Source organism: Magallana gigas, chromosome 4 (genome assembly GCF_963853765.1).
Source record: "Magallana gigas chromosome 4, xbMagGiga1.1, whole genome shotgun sequence".
Taxonomy (NCBI): Eukaryota; Metazoa; Mollusca; class Bivalvia; order Ostreida; family Ostreidae; genus Magallana; species Magallana gigas.
Window position 1 is genome coordinate 37525755 of NC_088856.1, and position 22857 is coordinate 37548611.

A 22857-nucleotide genomic window follows, 5' to 3' on the forward strand; every position below is an offset into this window, starting at 1 on the left:
CATATATAACTTACAAGGAAGAACAAAAACTGCAATTTTAAAAGAAAACTCATTTTTCAATTCATGTACTGATGCAAGTACATTTAAATGCACTTACGGTACAATACACTTACAGTACATTGTAATTTGAAAATCTTTCTTTGAATGACAATTAATTATCATAAGTAAATTATGTATATAGATCTTTAAAAAATTGTTATCAATAAACAAATAAACCATGAGAAAGATTATGCAAACTCACCAGAAACCAATAAGGTTTCTCCATTTTTCAGAAATCATCTGAGAAACTGAAAAAGATAAGAAACACTGAAAATAAAAATATTTAGTAGCCAAGGATGGAAGTTCACCCTAGCTGTCCACATGAGTATAACAATGAGGTATGATTGTGTTAATTTAATTTTTGTGAAAAATGATAACTATATATATACATACCTGTAGCTATCTTATCTATCTACACTTAAATTATCACACAATACAGTCAATACCATTAGTAAAATAATTACCTTTACAAATTACAACGATTACAGTTTATCTATTTGCCAGTTTGCATGTAACTAAATCAGGAGATTCAATGTTCTGGACCTGTATATTACACCTTTGAAAAGGTTATAAGAAATATAACACCATGCTTAAAATTCTATTTGACTCCAAACTCTTCAGCTAAGAAATATTTTGAGTCATGTGCTTTTGGCCTACAATGACGACAGTTTGAGACATACATGTAGTTCCCCACTGAATACTTTTTTAAACCACCATGTACAAAGGTGAGTTCAAAAGAGCGAGTGCTCGTGATCGCTCGCCAAAATTTGTGTTGCAGGAATAGGGAATTTTGGTGAGCGCTTGCTCTGTTGGACTCGCCTCTGATATATATTACTATAGACCAATCCACACTTTACAAAAGTTATGTCCCTTGGCCGCCATCTTTGGGGAAAAACCCATAGATTTCTCACAGTAGCCTTAGTAGTTTAGAGGTTTATAACTTTGTCATTTGACATTAAAAATCTGTTTCCGTTGTGTATATTGATTGTCCCAAGATGGGGAAACACACATGTCAAAGGTATAAATTAAATTTCAAAAGATGTCATCACAGGACGCCCATATACTTAGTTGCATTAAGAAGAAAAAGGTGGGTTTTTCCCTTTTGACCTTTGGGTTGACCCCGCATAGGGAAACAACTTTTGCAACGTATATATACATGTACCCAGTCTTCTACTTACAGCCTCCTGTGCGATCAATCTCAACGCAGTAATTTATTTAATGATCATTCAAATATCAAATAAAATATCATACCTGTAATCTAACAGGTGTATAAAATACAATAAACGATATATCATTCGCACCAATAAGTATAGGCCTAAATGCCACAAAACAGTTTAAAAAATCCAAGTCACAACATCACTCATTCACTGTTATCATTATGCATATGAAGGTCCGCGAGGTGTTCCGAAAAAATTACTTTTCTACCTCCATGCCGAAAGAGTGACCATTACTGAATGTCAGACATGTCGGCCCAACGACACCTCGGCCCAACGACACTTCGGCCCCGAGACACCTCGGCCAAGACGGGTCGGCCCAAAATTTGAGACACCTCGGCTCACGTAAAAGACATCTCGGTTCAAGCAAAATTAAAACAAAAATATTTGATTTAAGGTAGCTCCATACTCGTAAAATTCTCTGAGGAAAGTTGAAAAACCGAACTGATTTCGACTTAATAGACTTAAATGTCATCAATTGTTAGAAAAAATATACATGTCATCACACTTTTTGAGATGCCAGATAAACATAAACTAAAGCTTATTTTAGCATTAGAAAAATGTAATTTTTTCTGTTAAAAGTAAAATCTTGTAGGCAGAAATTAGTTTTTCTTGTTTAATTTTAATGTCAACTTTATCAGAAAACTAAAATTACAAAAATATTTTAAAATTAATCGTTGGAATAAGAAAAACTATAGCATTTAGACATACAACTGAGAGAAAAGTCAGAAAAAGAGTTATTTCCCCTTTGCATAGATAAAATATATAAAAATTTGGAAATTTAGTATAAAATTAAGTGCGAAAATATCTTTAACCTACCAATAATTCTAATTACATCCATGTGATTATATTCACATAAAATAAATAAAACTATCTTGCACAATTTTTAAAGAATTCAAAGTTTTACAAAAAAGTGTGACGTCACAGAACACTGGATCTACTTTAAATGTTTTTATTTTATTAACATATATATTTTATCAAAATATTACATATCAAATACTTGTAAAAGAAATTGAATTAATAAAAAAAAATGAGATCATTAAGTTCTAATTGTTCAGCAAACATTGTCGTTGTCATTGTCGTCATTTTCTTAATTTTACTTTCTTGTTAAGCAAACAAGAAAGTAAAATTAAGAAAATGACGACAATGACAACGACAATGACGCTATATAATAGATAAACAAACAAGAGGATGCAGCACTCTCCTTTGGAGTGGAACAGTTAATTATAAAACGATAATCACCGAAGTCCATATATCCTTTCAATGATTACCACCCCATATCAGATTTACAAAATCGTCAGAGAAACAACACATCATGACATTTCATTTCATTATTACGCAAAATATTTTTATTGTGTCCACTTTCTGGTCAATCTTTGTAGATTTAATAAATTCATGAAAATATCTAAATACATGTATTGCAATCTTTTAATTAATCCTAGATTTAAAACTGATACATATTTCAAGTGTGTCATCAATTCCTGAAATTTCCGATCTACAAAATTCACATATTCTATTATTATTGTAGTAAAAAAAGTTAAGTAATAAGATTTCGACAACCTTAAAGTCATCAAATTTCAATTGGCTGTTTATTTATGTTTAGTAGAACTGAAAGTTTCATTGGGCCGAGGTGTCTTTTACATGGGCCGACGTGTCAATAAATTTGGGCCGACCCGTCTGGGCCGAGGTGTCAAACGCCTTTGGCCGAGGTGTCGTTGGGCCGAGATGTCCGTCTACCCCATTACTAGACTGGTCCTCTGTCTCTTTCGTACGACAGAAACAGAGGACCAGTCTAGTAATATCAGACAGGCATTGCCAGTCTATGACCATTACTAGCTACATCATGCTACATAGATACATTGAACATCAAATAACTCTTATTTTCTATCGTTACCAAAGAGAATAAAGAATATTTTTACAAAAAATTGTGTGAATAATCTGCTATATAAATTTAGAAATGCAATAATATATTGTTTCAACGTGTTTCATCATGTCAGTCAAGAAAATATTGCATTTCTAAGTATTGCGCAACCGATCGAAATAAAGTCCGTAGTACACTGTATATAACTTACCAGCTACCTGTAACAATTCAGAATGCGACATTGGTACCACAAAAAGTAAGCAGAAAAGAAGAGAACAGAAAAGAGAGAAGAAAAACAAAAACAATGCCAGGGCGAAACTGGAGACGAGGAAGAGGGGGGAGGGGGTCGCGTGGGAGAGGGGGTGGATCTAGGAGATTCGTTCGTGGCGGTGATCAGGGTCCATCGGCGGACGACAAGAAAACAGAGCTTGCAGAGAGCACACCAGCGAATTTCAGGGAAGATACAAGCGGGTTCTTTACCAAAAACATTTCTTTTGATTCTCACGTGAAGGCACAGACTGACGATCGACTGTGTTACTGTGCCACGATCCGCGCCCTGGAGGAATGGCAAGTCGACATTCCACAGCGTAAGTGAACTTATGTTAACTTGCTTTAAAAATTATATGATATTCAACGTCAATGATTAATGCATTGTAAAAAAGAAAATTAAAACTGTTTAGTACAACCGTCATTTAAATAAATAAACATCAAAATGAATAGGTATAGATAAATACATGTAAATCTCCTATTTGATAATAAATAAATGAATGAATGAATAAACAAATAAATAAATAATTTTTTTTTTAAATTCCACTAAATAAAATGACTTATTTGGAAACAATTTCACGTCCATTGTGTTGTGACATAAGATCGAGGAAGACAATTCTTATATATCATTGTCTTGTTTTGTGTTTTTACTGTCAACAGAAGATCAAACTATATATAATTATATTTACTCGAAGAAATTCACCCTCTCCCTCCAAAAATAAATATTAACAAAACTGTGGCGTGACTTCACATACGCATAATTTATTTCTATAGCGTTTAAAGTACTTTATGAAACTAAAGGATATACTCTATAATTAAAGATACAAAGGTGAAGACATTAGCGGCCGCGTGGGCTCGGGGTGACCATGAGTTAGCAGACCTGCTTCTCCAGAGGAAGAGGTTGTTTGGGGTGGTGGAGGTGTACAAGGCCGTGACCTTACTGGACTCCGGAAGGACGGCGAGGGCGTTCGAAAAGAAACTCAAGAGACTCCAGATTCAGAAGAACAAGGTCAAAGCTGACACGATGGGGAAACTGAAATCAAACATCGACAACTTAATGACAATAAAACCCACGGTAATGCATTCATTCTCTCTCTCTCTCTCTCTCTCTCTCTCTCTCTGAAATTTTTAGTTTTAATGACCATTTAAAATTAATAAAAAAAAAAAACCTCTTACAGATTGGATCCTCCAGTGGAGCGGTATGTAAGCATGTCAAGCGCTGGACTCGCACCTTAACTAAACAGGAGTTAGAATTTTTTGCGCTGTTCTTTCCTGTGGATTTATGGAAGAAATTAGCTGATGTCTGTCATTTTCATCCAGTCAAGGTAAGAGAAGAAACCATATTAAAATTTTGTAAATCGTTCTATGTAGATAGTTGAAAATGTTGGTGTTAAAATAATAATATGTTGTAACCCGATTTCACTATATATTCTAAGCGTCATTTTTATGCTGAAAGCGGTATATTCAGTTATTTGCAGGTGTGCTTTGTATCTGCTAAATGTATATTGCTTGCGAATTTTGGTGATATTTATCGCAGTATATAAGAATATAAGAAGTATATATAGAACCTTGACTAAATAATTACATAGTTGCCTAAACTTAACTCTAAAGAAATCTATTGCAGGATTTTTCCGTTCCTTGGTTTCTGCCCTTCTGCTTCGGTGAATCTCCACCGGAAGACAGTCTGGTACACAAGTTCCGGAGCATCACCGAAAGCAACGTAAACGAACTTCTCCGGGACCACGATGTTCCCTACACTAAAGTAAAGCCATTGATTGGTCACATCACCGATGAAATAAAAGGAAAAATTGCGCAAAGGGAAGGACAACTGGATACTATTTTGTGGTGAGAATTTATTTATTCATAAATGCATATGCTATATTGTAATTATTGCACTGTCTTGAAGGATACCCTGTCTAATTGATGTTATCTAGCAACTGACTTCTTAATAGAAGAATAAATCATGAGTAAATTTTTTGATGTTACTTAATACCTACTAATCTGGTGATTTGTTGGGTTTTTTTAATTTTTAAGTAACTAATATATATTTGCAAGAATAAAGTTTTCGCTCATGAAATTATTGGGTTTTTCTTTCGCTATTGGATAGAAACTTCTACAATTATCAATATGCTCTGTATATTATAACTGTTTACAGGGGTTTTCTTTCGCCCCGTGTAATTTTCACCCTTCTTTACTTGCTATCGGTTTTGCCCCGTCTTAAATTCTCCCAAACATAATTTTGTTTTAATTACGAAAGACTACTAGTATTTCAGACGGTAAAATTAACCCAGTCTTAAATTCGCCCGGCGAAAATGATGGCGAAAAGTGCGAAAATTAAACAGGGACCAAATAAATGTTTTCCTGTATACAGTATAACATTTACATTGAGAAGTAAATTTTTATGTAAGATTTGTTTATTTTTATTTTTTGTGTTACCATGAAGGTATTACGAGGATTTGAAGTGCCCAGAAGTAGATCGAGAAATTGAGACCCGTCTGGAGAGAGGGGACCCGGTCACACTGGCCACCGGCAAACTACTGGACCGTGTTCTCCTCTTCCACCTCCTACAGGCGGGTCACTCCACAAACATCGCGGACCGGGAGAAAGAGATCTGCGAGGTTTACAATACATGGGATTGGGACGCAAAACCAGAGGGCCCGGGCGAGTGGGAATGTGTTCCAGACCCAGATGTCGCATCGTTTTCAGCAAGACTTGAGAACATTGCACAAAAACAGATAGAGAAAATTAGGTAATTATCGGTTCCTTTTTCTGCTAACGTTTTGTATCTGTGAGTTGATGTGAACATTTGGGCAGGTACATGTATGTACGTCAGGTGAGTTCGGAAACCCCCTACATCGTTAAATTGAAACTTATTCAATCCACTTTATAAAGTGACCAGCGAGACTTTAGACTTCCACCCCTGCAAACAAAATCCCACTTCAGACACTCCCTAGAAAAATATGGATTCGCGCTTGTTTTTATCATGAATTTCCTTTTAAATTATTGAAAACGCATGACTGTACATTGTATTTGTTTATTTTTTGGGGTGTTTTTTTTTTATCATGAATTTGCTTTAAGAAGGTATTGTAGAAAGCAAATGCAAGTACATTACAACCTCCAAAACACGAATTTCAAATCCAAAGAGTTCGATACATCGTCAACAATTTCAGTTCAAATTTTCAAGTAATACTATCTTTTATTATTACTACATCCCTATTTTTTTTTTATCTTGAATTCTTTCACACAGATTTTCTGTGGAGTCTCCGGTAGTAATTCTAGGAGACAAGTCGGGATCTATGGACATTGCGATTCGAACCAGCTCCATCATTGCTGGTATTCTGGCTGTCGTCACTTCCGCTAAACTCATCTTTTTCGACGACAAGTGCATGGACGCCCCCTACGTTCCAATTTCGGTACAGGAAGTGATTAACCTCGCCATGGAAGTAAAAGCAGGAGGAGGGACATGTCCGGCTGCTGCGCTGCTTCCGTTTTACGACCGGAAGGAAGTGGTTAAGACGTTCGTGATTGTTACAGACGAAGAGGAAGCGGAAAGTGAAAGTTCGACTAATCTTAAGTAAGTCCTTTATAGAATATTATTTAATGAATTGAGGAAGCTTATTTTCAAAATTTTGGGTTTTCAAATAAACATAATGCGTGCCTAAATATATTTTTTTAATAAATAAAAGTGCCATTTATAAACTTTGTATGGAAAAATTACATAATACAAAAAAACACCCCTCACGCTTAACCCTTTTCAAGCACTTGATCTTAACGTTTTTCTCTTACATGAACTGTGTATAGAAAGTGTGAAAATTATCTAATTTTATATTTTTAGATTTGCTGAGCTATACAAACAGTACCACGATGAAGTGTATCCAGCTAAACTCATTTTCGTCTCTTTCCTGCCACAGAACAAACAAGGCGAGATGGTTAAATCCCTCCGTACCTTAGGGTTCTGTCCTTTGCAATTCAAATTTGACGGTACGAGACCAGATTTATCCAAACTAGACAACCTGTTTGCGCTCCAGTCCACCGAGACAACGATTTTTCAAGACGATGTGGAAAAGTTGGAGAAACGGATGACAGTCGAAGGAATTGCTGCAGTTTATCAGGATATAGAATGATGCAGAGATTACTGATTATGATCAGTTATCCATATGAATTAATCCGCGAATCATTGAATGTACATGTGTATAGGCTAAAAATATTGTCTAGTTAATAGATCGTATATTTTTAGAAGGCTCAGAGATTCAGTTTAAAGTCTGAAGTAACCTTAATTGATACCATGGTGCATAATTTCTATACATGGAACTGTGGGAATTACAATGTTAAATGACAAAAGTAATCGCCATTGCCTAAAACAGCCAATTATTTATTTTTTATTTATGGGATTCGTGAAAGAATGAGGAAGTTTATCAGGCATGGTTATATTTTGCCATTACATTATTTTTAGGGAATAAGACTGAATTTTCCTACTTTATCCATCGGATCAACTCGCCCAAAGTAGTGTGCGTCGGAAAAGGGCGAGGTAATCCGATTACTACTTTATGAGAAATACAGGCATGGCTTGATGCAAGAGCTATAGCTGGAGTCAGGCCCCGCCCAATCGTGCACAATCTTTGAGATACAGTACATCTTTTTATTATACGTCTAGACTTCCAGCATGGGTCAAGTTCAAATTACATGTACCATAAGATGTTGGATCCCCGAGTTTTTCAATTATTGAATCCGTCTTGCAAAGTTAGACTCTGAATTGTGAGATGACCCTTTCCTCTCTACTTGTTACTTTTGAGACAGTTTGATTTTTGTTAAAGCTGTTATGTTTTTAGAATTAAGATTTTATCATATCAAATGCCCATACTTGTTTATCGTTTGTTATATTTGCTCAAACTTTGTATTATTTTAGATGTCGTAGTACGTACAGATATATCTTGCACAGGTACAAATGAGGGTTTTAATTCCCTATGGTGCAAAATAAAAATCAAATAAAACCCAGAAGTTTGTTATGAGAACTTACTCGTAAATCTCTGAAATAAATGAATAGTAGATCTTTAACTTCTTTTCAAATAATATATTACTCAGTATTATTTGCATATTATTATGATATAGCATAACCTAGGCATTGTTCATAGATTATTAAAAAGAACATATAGAAATAATATTTTAAAGTTTATTCCAACAAACTTATTTGTAACAATCTTCTTATCGGGTATTGATTAAGTAATCCAACATGACATAGTATGTGCAAGATCCTTAGAAGTCCCTACATACAGATACTATATATACGATGCAGAAGACAAACCAAATAAATCAAACAAAAACAAGAAACCACAAAGACTTTAATTACCGAAACGAAAGAAAACAGTTTCACAGTTATGTACATGTATATAGTAAAACAATTAGATCGAGTACTATTTTTTTTTAATAGGAAAGAAATCAAATACTGTTTTTTATTTGTAGTCTGATATTAATCTTCTAAGAAACGCAATTTTATAGTGTTTCTCACTATCAAGTATAAACAAAATCCTGCATCATATATAGTTTTGCTTTTAATTTAGAAAGAATGATCACCGTAGGGCGAAAAAAAAGTATAACTCGAGTTTGAGACCCAGGTTACTTTTACTAACACGTTTTGCTTATCAAGTATACTTTTAAAGTTATTTTCAATTTTTTAATATAAACATTTTTATTCAGAAATTATTCTTGAAAACCAAGTGCATGTAACATACGTATGCATGATACAATCAAGAATTACTTCCTCTTCGGAGAATTTTTGCATTGAAATATTTCCTTTTCGTTCAGAAATAAACATCTATATTTATAGAAAACCATACAGCAAAGTACTTCAAATGTAAAATGTTCTTCCCTGTTCATGGATATTCTTGATAATAATATAATGGATATCATACATAATCGAACCTTAACTAGAATTGTTGTGTATTTATAATGTTATGTATCGTACTAGGCAGTCTTAACAATGGCTCGTGTTTTATTTGCTTAAATTATTCTAAGAACAAATATGACATAACACATAAAAAGTAAAATAAAATAGATCACAGACAATCGTCAAACACATATTACATCATGTTATACCCTATATATAGCTTATTTCTCAGTTATAAACTAAGTTTTCCAACATAGCAGGGAGCTTGCTAAAAATACATGTCATGAAAAAAGAATCATTTCATATAATAAGCGTTATAAAGCTAGCGCTATTTCCTCTTTACAGTTTAAAAAACTCAATTTATATACAGTGTACGTTTAGTGTTCAGGGTAGACTAAGTAGCACGGGTCTTGACCTTGACCTTGACCTCGTCTTCGCCCTCGTCCTCGCCTTCCCCGTCCCCGAGGTGACTAAAGGATGACCAGGAAATCACTGACATTAACTATTTTTTTGTTTTATAGCATGTACATGTTTATTACAACAACATGTAATATTTAGTTTGTTTTAATACAACCAGAATGAAAATACTCGACAATGAGTTTTTAAATTGAATTTCACTGTAACGTTAAAGTTTTATATATACATGGATAAAATGTTTACGAGCAATGACCGAGTTTGGTTTTTCAGCAATTAAGCTTAAAGTATAGTTAATTTAAAACAGTACCGAGAGTATCAATCTAATAACTTGTATATATACATGTCATATACATTTACGTTACCAGTACATATTTTCATTTTGTTTATGTAAATCATTGACCGTTAAAGAAACCCTGTTTTCTGTGACCTGTCCCTACGAACAAATGAATACTTAAAACAACATGACTGTGACACTCTAGATTGAATAAAGTACGTTGAACTCCATAAAAAACACAAGTGAAGCATACCAGTTAGAATAACATTTGTATTCCTTTCCAGATAAGCTTCCCTATGCTCATAATACCACCAAGCAAGGCTTCACCCACATTCCCACTTCCGGACTCCACTTCCGTTCTTACCTCTGTGCGGGCATTCTGGAGCTGGTTGTACTTATGGTCCAGCTGCTCGAGTCTCTCCTGGTATATTCTGTCTTTCTCCTTGTTCATTTTCTTGGTTTGTTTTTGCATGCGCTTCAGTTCGTGTCTTAGGTCCTCGATCTCTCTTTCCGAAGCTGCTCCTCTTCCAGAACTAAGCTGTGTACGCTCGTCTTCTAGATTCCTAAGTTTTGCCACGAGTTTTGAACTGGGGGATCCGTATTTTCTTTTTTCGTAGTCTATTTCGTCTTCAAGCTCCCTGACTTCTCTTTCAAGAGCAGTCGATCGGTGCGCGTAGTGATCTCGCATTGATTCTAACTCCGCTACTCTTTGTTCTAAGGCACTTTGGCTTTTATAGTGGGAACCATATTGGCCTCTGTACTTTTGTTCAACCTCGCGTTCGATTTCCTTTCTTTCTCGTTCCCGTTCCCGTTCCCTTTTCTTCTCAATTTGATATTGCCTTTGTTTCATCACATTCTCAGCTTCCGAGTACATGTCATTAGTGTAACATTCTCCGTGATTTTGACGTAAAATTTCGTCAATCATCTCAAGAAGATCTTCAACTTGATCGTGCCGAGCAGGACTTGGAGCCCGATTGTTAAACGCAATGCAGCGATGATCGCATTGGCCAAGGATTTTCTTTAGACTGGTCGGAACAGTCCGTAGGTGATCGTCCAGCGTTTTTCCATGGTGATCAAGATCATCTTTTCGTGTGAAGAGAACGATAAAATAACTAAACACGCGTCTTCCAAAATAGTTGACAAAGTGGTCGATGCTTTCTTCCTCCTCTTGTGTAAATCGAGTGAGTCCAAGTACTAATAAGAAGCAATGGGGACCAGGGGAGGTCATTCCGATACATTTGACAATTTCTTTCTGCACAACATCATTAGGTAAGTTGGTATCAAATATTCCTGGCGTATCAACTACTTGGATTTCCTTTCCGAATCTCTGAGCTTGCCTGCTGGTACAGCGTGACGTAATGGATGAACCGGATGTTGTGGATGCGAACAATTCACCGTTTAGTATGGTATTACCTGTTGCACTTTTCCCACTTCCAGTTTTTCCAAGAAGTACAATGCGTACTTCATTGTCAATTTCTCGTCCGTATCTTCCTCGCCCTCCTCGCCCTCCTCGCCCTCCACGCGGTGAATGACCATCATCCTGCCCATGGCCATGACCTCCTTAAAAACACCACCGAACACATAAGTTATCCTTTTATTTGATTTTTGTAATTCAGAAAAAAAAACCAAACACAGCAATCTCATATACACATGCTGCGCACAATACTACTTATTGTGGAGTCATTTTAGCCGGGCACTGCTAAAAGCAGAGTCCTGGCTGTAGGCAGGCAAATCGGCAATGTTACTATAAATAGCACAACTTCAACAGTAAACAAAAAACCAAACAGCGTCAAAAACACTGTGCCGGATAATTATGCCAGTGCCAAGGTGGTATTTTTGCACCCGCTTAAGGTGCAGTTTCGGAAAAATCCATGTATACCAAATGATAGACCATTGTCTAGAGAGTATATAACCACTTTTGTTTTTAGTGTGTTTCACTTGACAGGTGAGATATTTGCCTTTAAACAATAATATCCCGTCGGAAAATGATAATTCCCACAGGAAATATTGACAATCCTATAGGATTTTTAAAAATTCCTCTAGGAATTATATTTCCTATAGGAGAATGGTAATTCCTGTAGGAATTTGATTCAAACATGTAGTTTTCCTATAGGATATTAAGTTTACCTATCGGATTTAATCAAATCCTATCGGAATTGAAATTCATATAGGAAGTTCTTGTTTTCCGATAGGAAATTTCAAATTACCTATAGGAATATTGATTTTCCTATGGGAAAAATTATTTTCCTATAGGAATTTAATTTTGAAAGGTAAATACCTCACCTGACAGGTGAGATACACTGATAACAAAGGTGGTTGTTAACTCTTTAAGCAATGGTCTATCACATGGCATATTTGAATTTTTCGATATATGCAGCTTAAGCGGGTGCAAAAATGCCACCTTGGCACTGGCATAATTATCCGGCGCAGTGTTCAAAGTAAAAGATTCTGCTATACCAAATAGTATTACAGAAAGAGCCACGTTTTGTCAAAAGTGTTGGCATTTTGTTTCTTTTTTTTTAATTTCGAGAGAATTGTCTATCTTTAATTTTAGTTTTCTTATCAAAAACAAGACTATGCATTTTGCACAAATAAAATGCGCATGAATTTTCTTGAATTACTTGATGCGCGTTGAAAAAACGGGGATTGAATATATAACGCCTGTTGCAAAATTCAAGGCAGCAACTGTTTTGAATTTTTCCTACTAGACAGACATATTTTTGTTTATAGCCGCTTACAAAATTTGGTCGCTCTTTGACGTTTTGCCGACATTAAAAGCATGAGAGAGAGAGAGAGAGAGAGAGAGAGAGAGAGAGAGAGAGAGAGATATTTTCAGTCTTTACTACACAATATGCGTAAACACCAAAAGAGTCCGGCTTTCATTACTTTGGTACTTTGATTATTCGTGGGGGTCAATTTTAGTGCGTAGCGAAAATTTTACTGGTTCGTAGGGACGTAATTTCGTCGGTGGCAAACTCTATTTTTGTAAATATATACTAAAATATAGTTCGTAGGGATGTAAATTTGTGTGAAGGGGTTACTCACAAAAGCTACGAACATTGGTCCCCCAAGAACAAAAATGATTCCACAGTATAACGAATTACTTAACAACAAAATATTATGAAATGCACTTAAAACGATGCAGTGCGTTCGTTTGTCCAAACCTGTTTAACCTTAATACAAGACCCAATGATAATGATATCTGTAGGCGGCATTGTCATTCTAAAAGAACCTGACTGTACCAAGTTTTATTTAATTTCAAGCAAAACGATCGCTAAATTATAATTCAATGTCTACCTATGCTTCGAGAAGTCTGAGTCTTGAACTTAACAACAAATTAACACAATAACGAAACAATCTTTACGGTCCAATCCGGTTTATTCGTAAAGGAACCTTAAATTTAAATGTTGTCTGTAAAATTAACGTCAGTGATTACCTAAAAGCATATTATGTAAGCAAATTCAAGGAGAATAGTTTTATAGAAGTACATACCATTGTATGCCCCGCAGGCACTACATTTGGATCTTTGCCCCTCGTTGATAAACGTACATTGAGAGCATCGCCATGTGTCTATAACCAAAACAACAACAACAAGAACAGTAAAGCATTTCTAAATTACAAATACGTTAAAGCAATATGAGCTCTATTTTTTTTTTTAGATTTTTATTTTGCTGTAAATGCTGCTATAGTATGATAAGTCTGCATATAACGTAAAATTTTATTATAAATAAGGTTTGAAAAAAATCATTAATTTTTTTCAGAGGAAAGATATCTCTTCTAAGGAACATGTAGCAAATCAATTTTTGTACAGGATGACAATAATTCAATTTTGCTCCAATTAAGGCCCCTTAACGGCCTTTTCACAAAAATTTGGCGAAAAGAAATTTAAAAACCATGATATTTTTGTCATTTTAGTAAAAAATGACATTTTCTTTAAAAAAATTTCATCATGAAAATTGCAGCTCATATTGCTTCAATCAAAACATAGACCAGTACATAACCATATGCATGTTTATAGATGATTAAAATGGGACAATTTTTGCGGGTAAAATACATACATAAGAACAAATGAAAAAATGAAAATAATGACAAAGTCAAAAATTTGCTTCTCATATGTTAATTAAACATTCCGGTTATTCTTGAAACATACGTGTATCGATACAAAGTAGTCAGGTGAATTAACATTTCCAGCGAATGTTGAAACAATCTGTATTAACCATAGATAGAACTTATAACACCGAGTCTGATAGATTTACAATCCACGAAAATAAGCTCTTCGCTAATATAAATGACTTAAACATTTTAACATTTGAATGATTGGAAACTAACCCCCACCTCCTCCGCTGTAGCCGTTCTTTGTCGTTCCACATTGGACACATTTCCTCCTACCGTGTTCGTTTGAGTGAGTGCAGCCGTTACAACACCAGTAGTTAGAAGCTTGTAAAACAAGACATAAACGTCTTCAAGTCAAATACTTGTGTATTTTGTTCATTTCTTGATATAAAATTTAGATAAATTTAATTGTCTTTTGTCTTTACCTGACTAGATTCAAAACAATATAAATAAAAACAAAACAAAAAAAAAACAAAAAAAAACAAAAAAAAACAATCAAAAACAAAACAAAAACAAAAAAAAAACACAAAAAAAACCCAAAAAAGCAAAACAAAACACAAAATAAGAAAAAAAAACAAACAAACAAAAAACTGGCACTAGAGTCAACCTTATTCAAAACTCTTGCGGATACAATTTTATCGCAGAAAAAGTGTTTTATAAGACAGGAAAAGAAAAAAAAAAAGAGAAAGAGTAAAAAAGACAAAAATAAACACTTACCCATTTTTGTGTTGTTCTGTATGCAATGTTCACCCAGTGATTGCTAGTAATTTTCTATGACATTTACACAATTTTCCTGCATTATTATCCATCGAAGTTCTTCGTTTCCTTCCTTGCTTCAATGGACAAACTCGTGATATCCTGATTTATATTTTTAATAAAAATTTATAAATATGTTCATCAACTGTTCCAAACCATTTATAAATGAGAGTAACCTTATAAGGTTAACCTATAAGGCAGAAGAGACAAGTTTTTTGATACATACCATTTGTTTTTATTACACGATAAAACAGATTACCATTAGTAACACACAATTGAAAAGGGGCTCTACAAAGCTAAGTATCTCATTGTAATAAAACCCCAAAAAACCACATATTTTTTTCTAACAAGCATGTCCTTTGACATCGATATGATTTTGTTTTGCAAGTAAAGGAATAGAGATATAATTATAATTATGTGTAAGAATTATCTAACAGTAAGTGTATTTTTAAATTACATGTACCTGACCACGATTGAATGAGAAGAAATTCAAATTTGGTATGACGCCTCAAACCCACTGGAATTCTCATTATAATGTAGCCACCGAAATTGGATGTGAAGATAGCACTGCATACTTTTGTCAGCGGCTATAGAAAATGATGTGATAGAAAGAGAGTGGACTCATTGAAATCATTACAAACAGTAAATATTACTAGAGGGAAATAAAACAGTATCAAAAAGCACTGACAATAGAAGGAAGCGAATTTTGAAGGTATGCCCAGTATATTACGAGCAAAGCAGGAAGGGCGACAACCAATTGAAGTTATTAATAGAAATTCCGAAATAGGAATTAAATAATACAAGCTGTCATTGTCAAAAAAGTATGTGCTTGAGATTCGTCTATTTCGAGAACCTACATGTACATTTATTTAACAATTGCAATTAGACATAGGCATTCAAAGGCTTTTTAACCAGATTTTACTGTCACACTATTACAAATTCGCTTTATCACATATTCATAATGCTTAATGAAGATTTTTATAAAAAAAAATATAGTCACTGAGGTTTATCCGTATATTCTAATTTTCAGGGATTTTCCATCTTTTGATAGTCAAACGCTTTCTAATGCTGATAGATAAAACGTTTGTTTCGCAATTTTGATACACCTCTTTGATTTCTGGAAAAGGAAAAGAGTCGAGTTGATTGGCACAAGACTAAGACAGAAAAAAAATTCAATATTACGCTTCTTCAGTTCCAGAGTCCTGTACTTAAACATGACATAAAACTGTTGCTTTCCTAAGTTGCTCAACTCTGATTTTATGGGGAGAAAAGCTAGTTTTCATGCCTTGATCACCCATTCTTAAATTAAACCACTATTATCAACATCATTAAGATTGTTTACTTATCGTTTTAAATGATACAGCAAACTTATTTGATAATGATTCAATTCAGTGTAACTGATTTTGTCATTCTTTTAATAAATTTACGTATCAATATTGATCCAATTCACACCAACTTCTACATGTACATGTATAACAAAAGCTCATTTTGCTATATTCTGAAAGAGATCAGGACAATAAAAAAGCCACAACAATACAGTCTTCTGAATCATTCTATTCATTTACAGTCTTACTGAAATTACGTTTCTTAACTACATGTATAGTAACGAAGAGCTGCATTTTTGTTAAAATCAACGAATTTATCAAGCTAGCTCTGAACTTTCTCGTCGAGTACAATATGTAGTGCTGCTCATTATGACATTAAAACCGGAATTGCCATTTCATGCTCTATTATTTTGGGACTAAGACATTACGGGTTAAACTGTATTTTGTTGTGTTGAAAGTTTTAAACACTAGAAATTCCTCAAACTATTCTTTGCCCAGATGCAGATTAAAAGTTTTAACAAGTTTTTCCTGATATTTATCGTAAGTGGTATGATCTAAGTACATATATATAGCAGAAATTATTCAAATATTTATACATGAACAAAAGAAATCCCTCGCTGAGGCCTTCAACTCGACATTTAGGTATGTCAGTGACGTACTATTAGTTAACAATTGTTATTTCCATTAATACGTCGACTCGAAATATCCCATTGAACTTGAAAAAAAGACACCACTGAGTCTGAGTCATATATTTCATATCTATATATTTTACTAGAAAAAGACACTAATGGTAACCTAACAACACAACTTTATGATAAACGTGATGACTTCATTTTTTCTATCGTTAACTTTCCTTGGTTAGCGATATACCTTCATCACCTGTCTATGGAATTTTTGTTCCTAAGTTGATTCGATACGCAAGGGCATACTCCACGTATGAACAGTTTCTAAAACGAGGCAAGCTAGATGTCTTGACAAACAAGTTGATAAAACAGGATTTATTTATCAACAGTCTAGATTGAAGTCATCATTTTGTAAGTTCTATGATCGATACTACGACCTTGTCAGCAAGTACAATCTTCCGCTAGGTCGAATGCTGACTTTTTTCATACTTATTTTTTGGCCATTATTAATCACTGAATTGTCTACGGATCTTCCCTTTTTTTCCGATTACGACAAAAAGCACATGGCGGTTGTGACTGGACAGCAGAGGATGCTCACTCCTTAATAGCACCTTATCCTACCTCTAATTTTTGTAGAGGCCCGTATTTGCTCTGCTCCTGTGTTGTATTTACCTTTGGACTTATAATTTTGAATTTTGTTCGTTATCACCATGTTTCAGATGAAGAAATCTACCTCAAAAAGTTGTTTTTAAAAAAACTACATTACAATATAGCCTCCAAATTACCTCCAAAATAGTTTTCCTTCTGTAGAAGATATTTTAACATATTCGTAAAAAACTAAGGCACAGTCAATTGCATTCTTAATTCTGATCTTCGTCGATAAAATATAATGTGTTCATGTGGAATCTTAGAAAATTCACAACATTTGTTGTTGTGTGGAAAGATATTCTTTAGAAGGACAAGTACTTAGGTTTAAACTTCTTTATAAATGATCTGATATTTTTTACTCTCGCCCCACACCCCCGCCCATTTATGACGTTTGCAAAAGTTATTAAAAGAGAGAGGTAACAGTCAGAACAATCTCAGATTAGGGTATATTATATAAATAGTGCCTGTTTGGGAGGGTAACAGTTGAAATTGACACCCCGAGAAAACCATTGTCAACCGACGCGAAGCGGAGGTTGACAATGGTTTTCGAGGGGTGTCAATTTCAACTGTTATCCTCCCAAACAGGCACTATTTATTTTGTTATACTGAATGTCTTTTTTAAAATTTTTAAGAAAATTTTACTGCTTTTATATAGGAATAACGTGAATTCTACAGCTAACCGTACGCGCATAATTTTCGCGCATGTAACATTTTTTAATATTACCCGTTGCCAAGTGCGTTGCTAACGCTGAGGGTAATAGTAAATATTATTAACTGCGTCTTAACCAATCAGATTTCAGTATTTAACATGAAAGTATAACAAACCTAAAGATTAAACTTTAAATGCCAACATGAGTCTCCATAACATATTTCTAAGGGTTATAGTCCTCATATGAAAGCGGTTAGTGGGTATCTTATGCTATAAAAGGATTTTAATATTCATAAAAGGATTTTTTTTCGAATTCTTGATGTAATTAAAATCATATTACTACGAGTAATACCGTATATTCCAAAAATATTCATTTAGAATTTTAAAAAATAATTTTTATGGGATATGATTCAATAATTTGAAATATCCCGGTGGGGAAAATACGTTTGACCTTTTTAAGCAGAGTAAATCTTATTTTCATTTTGATATCGGAAACAAATTCAATTGGATAGAATTAATCATTTTCTGAATAAACAAATGTTATCGATGTTACGGCCGTTCAAGGTATGATTTATCTGCACACATTACCCTTCTTTAATTAAGCCAAAGGTACGGGTGAGCCGAACCTGCCAATGCCATTTATAGTATATCATAAGCCCGGCTAGCTCAGTCGGTAGAGCACGAGACTCTTAATCTCGGGGTCGTGGGTTCGAGCCCCACGTTGGGCGTAAATATATTTTTTTAAATTCATATACTATTCTATGAAATGATACACTAAATCCTTTATATTGTTTATAATAAAATCAAAAAATAGTTTTTGTTGCATATTAGGTGCCGTTTTAACTTTCTTTTTTTCTGTTGATAAATACTTTATACTAATAACTTATAAAAAATGATACTTTTTCTATTCTTTTTAGGCATAAATGATAATCTGTAAAGTTGTATTCTGGATATATATTTACAGTACTAAATATGTTTTAAGACGAGACAAAAGTTAATAAAATCCACAATACCAACTGCTTTTAAAATATATATATTGTCATATAGGTCCTAGTAATGATTTGTATTCTTGTGAAGTCGGTTATCAAACTTATAAACCTAATCGATCCAATGTTTAAAACGCCACATACACATAATTATGTATATGTCTAATCAAATTCTTATTACATGTAAATGTGACGTAATGCGTTTATCATACAACTTTATCATAATAAAAAAATTCTCTGATATATTTTGCTGGTGATGCAATCAAAATACAAAAATGCTTTCAGTAAACATATATTTGGTCATTAGAGTTGTGTGTGGGGGGGGGGGAGGGGGGGGGGGACACACGTTATGCTATCAACTATCGTCCTGCTGCAAAAAAAAACCCACGTTTACATCGATGTTCATATGCATATTCTAAAATTTCTGAATAATTTGAAAATTGAATTCTATATATATATATTGCCAGCTGGGCTTCTTTTAAGCTGAGTAATTTAATTCTAGTATACATACGAACACCTGATAGTAAAAATACACGCAATCACGTAATGTAGCTAAAGATAAAAAATACCAAAAGAAATGATATGTTTAATGCAATGCACCTCACACATACCTCAGGATGCATTAAATTATTATTACTCTGATGTTCTACCTTAAAACAACAAACTTTGAACACATGTGATGATTTCAAATATGATACATGTAAGCTGATGTAAAGCAAGATATTACGTTAAGTTTTACTTAGCTGTTTATATTATACGTTTGAGTTCTTCTACACTTTTTTGGCACCCAATATATGTAATGAGTTTGTTAATGACTTAATATTGCTAACGTTTTCTGTTAATTCGACACCAATTTTGGAGAAAAAAACTACACAATTTTATGTGAAATTTGAAATAAAATAAAATCCTTGTATTAGATTTAGCTATATTTTTTTGATTTATTGTGTCTAATAATTTAAACATTATGTCAAAAATGTACAAAAACATTACCTTATAATAGTGAATGAAAATGACATTTTATTATTTACTTTTTAACACAATCTGACCTAGCCTCACAAATCTAAGAATGTTGTTTCATAGATTTGATGCCTAAAAAAGTAATGTGTTAAACACTCTACTTTTGACGTTTACACTACAGTTCTATTTCTATATGAAAAAAGCTTCCCTTAACAGTGTTGGTAAAAATGGAAACATGTTTTGTCCGTGCTTATGTAATCTGATGCTAATGACTGGTATCAAATTATAACACTTCGATGTCAGCTGGAGGCAGACACACTGTATTGATCTGATAGGTAGAAGTAACGAGTGTTTGAATCATTCCTTAATTTAATATAGGCTTTCGTATCATCTCTCGAACAGTACTGTTTTTTTTTATTCTTTACTCTTTAAAATAATTTCTACCCACCTCTCTGTGGAAAGAAAATCGGATCAGACATATAAAATTAGCAAAGTTATGAATTATTTTCCTCGATAAAAATTTAATTCATGGATCTTATAAAGAAACTCCATCTTATTCAATTTAACAGATGCTTGGTTTACAAACATTAGTGTTGTCAAATCAATTTTGATTTTAAAATTTTATTTTAAGCTTCAGTATTTGAGTATATATGCCTTAATCACTGACTCTTCTGACTGTTATAATTACTATAATTATTATTATTTGATATTTGCAAACATCTTCATCTTTAATTCATTTAACCCGAAGAGGAGGGGGGGGGGGTCGTAGGAATCTTGGATTGTTAGTATCATAGTTCCAGGTGCCAAAAATTATAACATTTTGGTAGAAAGAGACATGCATGTTTTTTGTGTTCATTTGTCAATGAGTAAAAAAAATAATTATACTCCAGCTTGTTGTGAAATTTGATAGCCCTGAAGCATAATTGTGATTGAGTTTGCACGTTCTTATCGTCTTTGGAGCTATCTTTGTATAGTGAAGGCAAATATGTTTGTTTCAAATACTATGGAATACAATTTACAATTAGTTACATAAAGACGTCATTATAGACATCAAAACGATTCATTTAATTTATCTCCAGCCATTGGCAAAGTACAGAAAGAAAATCAGTGCATGCTCCAAATACTCATATAGTTTATGTATGTAAAATAATAATTCCGCTTTCGCACACAAACGGATTTTATTTGTTTTTTGTTGCAGCCAGTTTACATGAACTTTAATTGAAAAGCAATATATATGTTTAAAAAATAAACAAATATCCTAGAAATTGACGTTCAAACTATTTTACACTTTAATCTATTAAATTCAAACTATAAGGGAGGTGTATATCGTGGCTATTTTAGAATGTTTTTGATCTCCTTAAAAATAAGAGTTATGTAAAAAGACAAAAGGATAACACAAGGCCTCAAAATAATATGGGTATGTTACACCTTTTTAAAGTGTAAGTTTTAGAGATTGATAAAGAAACTTCAATTAAATAAGAAAAAAACCCAGCAAATAAATAAATCAATTAATAAATAATAACCAAATACAACTTGTCACCAAGACACCGTTGTTTCAACAAATGTAACAAATGTAAGAACAATATTAGTAACAATAATTATCATTTGTAGAAAAGTTGACTTTACATTAAATACTTCTTCCAATCGACTGATCTTGTTTAACGCTGCACTGTAAAATTTGAGCTGAAAATTTCAAATATATTTTTTCTATATTGACGGGTATTGATGATTACATGTACAATGCTAGGCCGAGGTTTCCTTCATATTTAACCAAACTTTGAAACAGTCATTTACATCGTATCAAATAAAAAATAGGACACTGTTAATTTGTATCAAATTGACGTCTATACCTTGAATAAAAGGTACGAATACAGCGTATATTAATGATAATGTGTCTGATGATTATGCCAGTGCCAAGAAAGCATATTTGCACCCGTCTAAGCTGCATGTGTCGAAAAATTCAAATATGTCATATGATAAAGCGTTGCTTAAGGGATTTAAACCACCTTTATGGTTAAAATATATGCACCGGTCGGGTGAGATATATACCTTTAAACAAAAATCCGAAAGGAAAATATTTTTTCATCCGAAAAGCAATTTTACTAAAGAATATTTGGAATTCCCTACCAGAATAAAAGAACTTCCTGTAAGAATTTATATTCTGATATGATTTTAACAAAACTGCCGTAGGATTTTTTATATCCTGCAGGGAAACTTCCTGTTTAAATGAAATACAGGAAAACCTATAGTAAATATACTAAGTCTTCTATATAAATAAGGCTTTTAGAAAATCCTAAAAGATTTCAATAATTTCAGTAGGATAATTATATCTCCTATGTGATTTATTATTTTCTAATGTTATATTAATTTCTAAAGGTGAATATATCATCTGGCAGATAAGATACTTTAAGAACAAATGTGATTATATACTCTCTAGACAATGTCTACCTTTTAGTTTGTATGGAGTTATACGAAACTGAATCTTGTGCGGGTGCAAATATGTCACATTTGCACTGGCATAATTGTCCGGGACAGTGTTGAATAATAAACTATATGTTTTTATCATGTTCGCAAAAAAGAAAAAAAATATATTTTGGACATTGGTGCCCTAAAAGTGAATTACTACTCTTTAAAAATCGTTTAGGCAAAAGTAAAAGCTACCAGTTAGAAAAAATATGAGCAAATTGCTAAAACAAGACTAAGTTTTAAATCTGGAAACTTTGAAAGCTTTCCTTGTATATTTTTTTTAAATTGCACTGTTTTTTACATGTAGTTCGAGCTGATAATTAATACACGCAACATGGTCATAAGTATGTTGTATATCAGGTGTTGCACTGTGGAAAG

The 22857-nt window shown here is 33.4% G+C and overlaps 3 protein-coding genes and 1 non-coding gene across 9 annotated transcripts in view; 2 read left to right on the top strand and 2 right to left on the bottom strand.

Annotated features, from left to right (window-relative positions):
* The window catches only part of LOC117683048 (battenin), a 108401-nt gene extending 104942 nt beyond the window's left edge, over positions 1-3459 (bottom strand). For 2 of the 3 annotated variants that reach the window (XM_066082347.1, XM_066082346.1), the window contains exons 1-2: positions 3326-3459; positions 242-287 (exon numbers count right to left, since the gene is read on the bottom strand). In XM_066082347.1, coding sequence (XP_065938419.1) covers positions 242-287; positions 3326-3356 — 77 coding nt within the window. In that variant the 5' untranslated portion in view covers positions 3357-3459. Of the gene's footprint in view, positions 1-241; positions 288-1290; positions 1445-3325 lie in introns of those variants that run through there. The other variant, XM_066082348.1, reaches the window with a different exon arrangement.
* LOC105347604 (uncharacterized) lies at positions 3419-8946 on the top strand. The gene is made up of 7 exons (XM_034451598.2): positions 3419-3701; positions 4203-4456; positions 4560-4706; positions 5006-5226; positions 5825-6130; positions 6629-6955; positions 7217-8946. Exons 1-7 carry the CDS (start codon positions 3419-3421, stop codon positions 7503-7505), a joined length of 1827 nt encoding a protein of 608 aa, XP_034307489.2. The 3' UTR covers positions 7506-8946.
* On the bottom strand, positions 8538-14942 carry LOC117682947 (GTPase IMAP family member 4). Of its 4 annotated transcripts, none has more exons than XM_034451604.2 (5): positions 14787-14942; positions 14286-14393; positions 13449-13526; positions 10321-11516; positions 8538-9735 (listed from the first exon to the last, which is right to left on the bottom strand). In XM_034451604.2, the coding sequence occupies exons 1-5, from the start codon at positions 14788-14790 to the stop codon at positions 9643-9645; spliced, it is 1479 nt and encodes a 492-aa protein (XP_034307495.2). In that variant the 5' UTR covers positions 14791-14942; the 3' UTR covers positions 8538-9642. The 4 variants fall into 4 exon arrangements, with proteins under 4 accessions (XP_034307495.2, XP_065938416.1, XP_034307494.2 ...); XM_066082344.1 differs by having other exon boundaries at positions 10210-11516; XM_034451603.2 differs by having other exon boundaries at positions 8538-11516; positions 14292-14393.
* Positions 14943-18725: 3783 nt separating this feature from the next.
* Trnak-cuu (transfer RNA lysine (anticodon CUU)) lies at positions 18726-18798 on the top strand. The gene has a single exon. It is a non-coding gene; the product is annotated as a tRNA-Lys (tRNA).
* Positions 18799-22857: the final 4059 nt, after the last annotated feature.

Excerpts from the sequence above, each read along its gene's own strand:
- LOC105347604 (XM_034451598.2), top strand. The coding sequence starts at position 3,419 with ATGCCAGGGCGAAACTGGAGACGAGGAAGAGGGGGGAGGGGGTCGCGT. Across the intron at positions 4,457-4,559 it reads TAATGACAATAAAACCCACG|ATTGGATCCTCCAGTGGAGC; the intron begins GTAATGCATTCA and ends AACCTCTTACAG. Across the intron at positions 6,131-6,628 it reads AAACAGATAGAGAAAATTAG|ATTTTCTGTGGAGTCTCCGG; the intron begins GTAATTATCGGT and ends TCTTTCACACAG.
- LOC117682947 (XM_066082344.1), bottom strand. Across the intron at positions 13,527-14,285 it reads CTACAGCGGAGGAGGTGGGG|ACACATGGCGATGCTCTCAA; the intron begins GTTAGTTTCCAA and ends TTTTGGTTATAG. Across the intron at positions 11,517-13,448 it reads TGCCTGCGGGGCATACAATG|GAGGTCATGGCCATGGGCAG; the intron begins GTATGTACTTCT and ends GGTGTTTTTAAG.